This window comes from Kryptolebias marmoratus, linkage group LG1 (genome assembly GCF_001649575.2).
Source record: "Kryptolebias marmoratus isolate JLee-2015 linkage group LG1, ASM164957v2, whole genome shotgun sequence".
Taxonomy (NCBI): domain Eukaryota; kingdom Metazoa; phylum Chordata; class Actinopteri; order Cyprinodontiformes; family Rivulidae; genus Kryptolebias; species Kryptolebias marmoratus.
In genome coordinates this window covers 34,843,537-34,847,579 of record NC_051430.1, presented here as the reverse complement: position 1 = coordinate 34,847,579, position 4,043 = coordinate 34,843,537, and the positions used below count along the sequence as shown (strand labels likewise).

At 40.0% G+C, this 4,043-nt stretch overlaps 2 protein-coding genes across 2 annotated transcripts in view; one reads left to right on the top strand and one right to left on the bottom strand.

Annotated features, from left to right (window-relative positions):
* Positions 1 to 4,043, top strand: part of LOC108244977 (angiopoietin-related protein 5-like) — a 19,249-nt gene that overhangs the window by 14,714 nt on the left and 492 nt on the right. The window lies entirely within an intron of this gene.
* Positions 704 to 3,308, bottom strand: LOC108228952 (angiopoietin-related protein 5-like). Its single transcript, XM_017404598.2, has 7 exons — positions 3,276 to 3,308; positions 3,070 to 3,135; positions 2,951 to 2,969; positions 2,787 to 2,872; positions 2,583 to 2,700; positions 2,318 to 2,503; positions 704 to 1,129 (listed from the first exon to the last, which is right to left on the bottom strand). The coding sequence occupies exons 1-7, from the start codon at positions 3,279 to 3,281 to the stop codon at positions 831 to 833; spliced, it is 780 nt and encodes a 259-aa protein (XP_017260087.1). The 5' UTR covers positions 3,282 to 3,308; the 3' UTR covers positions 704 to 830.

Genomic DNA, 4,043 nt, shown 5'->3' with positions numbered 1-4,043 from the left:
GAATGTCAGTTTAGAAGCTATCAAAGTTCTCAAATAAAGCACCTTTTGAGAATGTCAATGTTTGTTGGCAATTATCTTACAAAACTAGGAAGGATTTTTGGTTTAGATATTAAAAGTTATGAAAATCAGGCATTTTAGCCGCAACAATCATAAAAAATGCCCGCGAAATCCTGGAGGGATTGAATTCTGGATGCTTGCAACAAGGTGACCATCAAGCCACGTGGCCATGTTTGAGTGCCTAATTTTAAAAATAACAGCCTATTTTTGTGTGCACAGCTTGCAAAACCGTATTCTAGGTCATGCACGTTGTTTTGTTACCCATCTCTGCTTGCTTGAAACAAAGATAGGCAGATTTGGACCTGATTTTTAAGAATTATTATTTATCAGAAACAGGTTTTTAGCCTTGGACATTCAGGGGTCTACCTTGAGAGAAAATGAGGTTTTACTTCTCCTCAAAAAGCTGCATTTAAATCTCTTTAAATTCAAAAAATAAAGTCCAGTAGGCTTAGCTATGCATTTAGGATGACCATAACTTGGATTCTGAGAATCTGAACAAATTTATATACAGTAACTGTGCAATAATCTACCCATCCATCCATTTTCTCTAATCTGAATCTAATTTTGAGTTGCTATTGTACACCAAGGTAATTCACAGATCCATGTTGGGGAACTCTGTAACAGCACAAAGAAAGCTTATTATAGATATTTTAAACACTTTTTTTATTGTTGTTTCACAAATTGCAACATTGCCTCAAATAATTTTGTAATCTGTGCAGCAACAACATCTTTGGTTCACTTTAACGGGCATAAGAGAAACATGAATCGAGGCGTTACTCTGATTTAATCATCATTCTGGTGGCCTTGGCTGAATAAGGTGCAGGAGGTTTCCAGGTGAGCCAGTGGAGGCCTGAAGCCCAACCGATGTGTTCACCTGAAGGATGCCAGTCGCCGTTTAAACTGGCAGAGCCGCACTTGCTGTACCACCAACCGCCACCGTCTGAAAAGGTACATTGTGCTTCAGCGATGTCGCCGAAGATGCACGGAGAGCAGCCATCGTTGTCCCGGTCAACGGTGCTGAAGCCAAAGCCGTTTTGGTCGATGCCAGGATAGGCTCCGCGGATGGCGTCACCTTTGGACGGAGATGGAAACATTTTAGGAAATCTTAAGATTTGAAACCAGGTCTCCGTTTCGTCAGAGCAAATATAATTTTTTACTGGAAAACAGTAGCTTTGTTACTTCAATCCTAATCCCCTGATGTGTGTCAGCATTGGTAATAATCTTCAACAAGAAAATTTCTGACAAAATCTTGAAAAATACCAACGTAGCTTCCCAAAATTACAATGTAATAATTCCTTTGATGTATGAACGTACAGGAAGTGGGGTTATTGTTGTTTTTCATGTTTTATTTTGGGTTTATTGGTTCTTTTATGTTGTCTTTATGTTTAGTCTTGTCTTCATTCAGTTTTTTCTCCTTGTGTTCTTCGCATTTCTGTCATCATTCTTCTTCTTCTTCTTTTCTATTACGGCGGATCGCGAGCAACTTTAAGGTGCACACCGCCACCTACTGTACGCGAGTGTGTAGCAACACTACTTTACACCTGTTAAATTCTATTTTTAATTCTTATTACAAGGTCTCTCTGTAATACTTCTAATTACTACTGACTTTTGTATTTTATATAATATTCTTCCTTTCTTATCTTCATTCCATTTCTTTACTATCAAATAATTGATTTCCCTTCCCCTTTCCCAAAAGGAATTGTAATCATTATTGCCCTAATTACAGCTTTTTGTTTTTGTTCTTTCATTTAAAATAAATTATTTTGTTCCTGGAACCAAGACGAGTCTGCAATCTCCACCCAACTGGACACCAAGAGCTGAATAAATGTCACAGCTGGCTCACGAGGGTCACCATGGTAGCCACACGCCTGTGTCTGTCACTCCCTGACTATCACGTTAATGAGAGGCAAACAAAAAGCCTCAAACAAACAGCATCTATGCAGAAAAATGTAAATTACAACCTTGAGTGTCAGAAGATTCTGATGGTCACAAATGTGATTTTTTTTTTGTTTCTACTGTATTTTTTGTTGGAGATATGACAAGCTAAAAAGGCCCTTCACTTCCTGTTTTGAAAATATTATTTTCAGCAAAGTGTAGCGGAAGTCTGTGGAAGCTTGGGTGTGCACTTTCTGCATTTAGGGAGATTTAGCAGTGAAAAACACACTGAGGGAAAGGCCTCCATTTCTGTTTTCTCACCCGTTTTTGTGATTTTTATCTACGTTGTGTGACATAGAGCCACTAGAAGTAAAAACACAAGTACCTGCATTTCCTCTGTACGCCCCAACTTGCAGTTTGTAAGCCGTTTGCTCATCTCCAAGTCTGAAGTTCTGGTACTCGGCGTAAGCAGTGCCGCCTTCGTGGTCCCACAGGTCCACCCTCAAAGTCCACGTCTTGGTTCTGTCCTTAGTCATCAGGAAAACCTTTTCCAGACCGAGCCAGTGGTTATCTGAAGGATCAGGAGTTTTTCAGGCTATACTGCTAACCTAATATTTACAGACGAAGCCATATTAGTATTATTCACGTACTTGACAGGGATCCAAAACCAGATTTATAGGCTGCCCAGTCTCTATTGAAAGACACAAATCCTCCAGTGCGACTTTGAAACACAGTCCAGCCGCCGTCGGATCGCATCTCACAGTACACCTGTGGAAAACCGAGCCTGAATCAACCGAGCAGACGTCCACACTTTGTCACATTTAAACAGAAACAGCTGTAAACAGCTGTAATACCTTGAAGCGATTGTTGCTTCCAGCAGGCTGGATGTCATAAATCCCACTGGGAGCGCGTGGCGACTGCTTTTTAACCTGCGTGCAGTCTTTTCCCAAGGATTACAAAACAAGAAACATTAGGGATAATCTCAATATTAGAGGAAAGGAACAACAGATCTGCTTACCTTCAGGAAGATCTGCTTTCTGTTTTAAAGGAGCACAAAAAAAGGTTTAAATGTAAATACATCATTTAACCCCACAGGATAGAAAGTACAGGGAAAGGTTTTCAACTTTTTATGCTCACCACCATCTGGACCAACAGGAGCATCAATAGGAGCCCAGAATATCCAAACAGACCCTTCATGATGACCTGAGTTTCAGAGCAACATTAAAACTTTACTGACCAATTCAAAGAAAAAGAAGCTGTTACTGTAACACTATAACATACTGGCTAAAGAAAGAAACTAAACACAGAGGTCAACCAGTTTTCGGTCGACATCAGACACAAACCTGCATGTTGGATGACGTCTGTAGCTCCTGGACAGAAGCACGGCCTTTTTATAACCCTGGCCAATCCACCACACCTCTTTCTCAGTCATTATAATTTCTGTCATTCCTGTCAGGTTAGACTGATAAACCCCAGAACAACGAGGTTATCTGAACTAACCTCCTGATATCTACCTTCTAAATAACGGGTTTGGCGAGTGTGGCTTTACTCGAGACAAAAAACTAACATTCGGAGGCTGATCCCAAACATAAAGACAAGCTGCGTTGTAGGAGTCTAATATGGAACTACAATTATTATATTAAAGGTCTTGCACACACACAAAGACATACAGGTAAAAACATTATCACCTGTTGCCTTTAACAGGAAATAACAATCAAAAGGTTTACCATTACAAGCACATACAACTAATATTTTAAATCCTTGCATTTCTTGAATGAAGGCATAGTGTCTTGTTAGTTAAAAATTATAGAGCTGTAGCAGTTTTAGTTATACTTTCAAAATAACTTTATGCCCAATCTCGTGCAATATCTAGTGTGATCCGTTAGTTTTCAAACTATATGCTGTGAGCAGGACCTCAGGGTTTTATAAAAACCTGAATCCAAACAAGGCTTTTGAACGGCGTGGTTCTCTGCGTAGCTCCACCAGTTTCCTGTAGGAGGCGCTGCAACTGTGTGCAGCTGCAGCCAAACTCAATGTCTACGAAGAAGAGCGCAGCTTTGCTACCTTACTGCTAAAATAAAGAGCAGAAGAAGAAGAAGAGCGCCACTTAC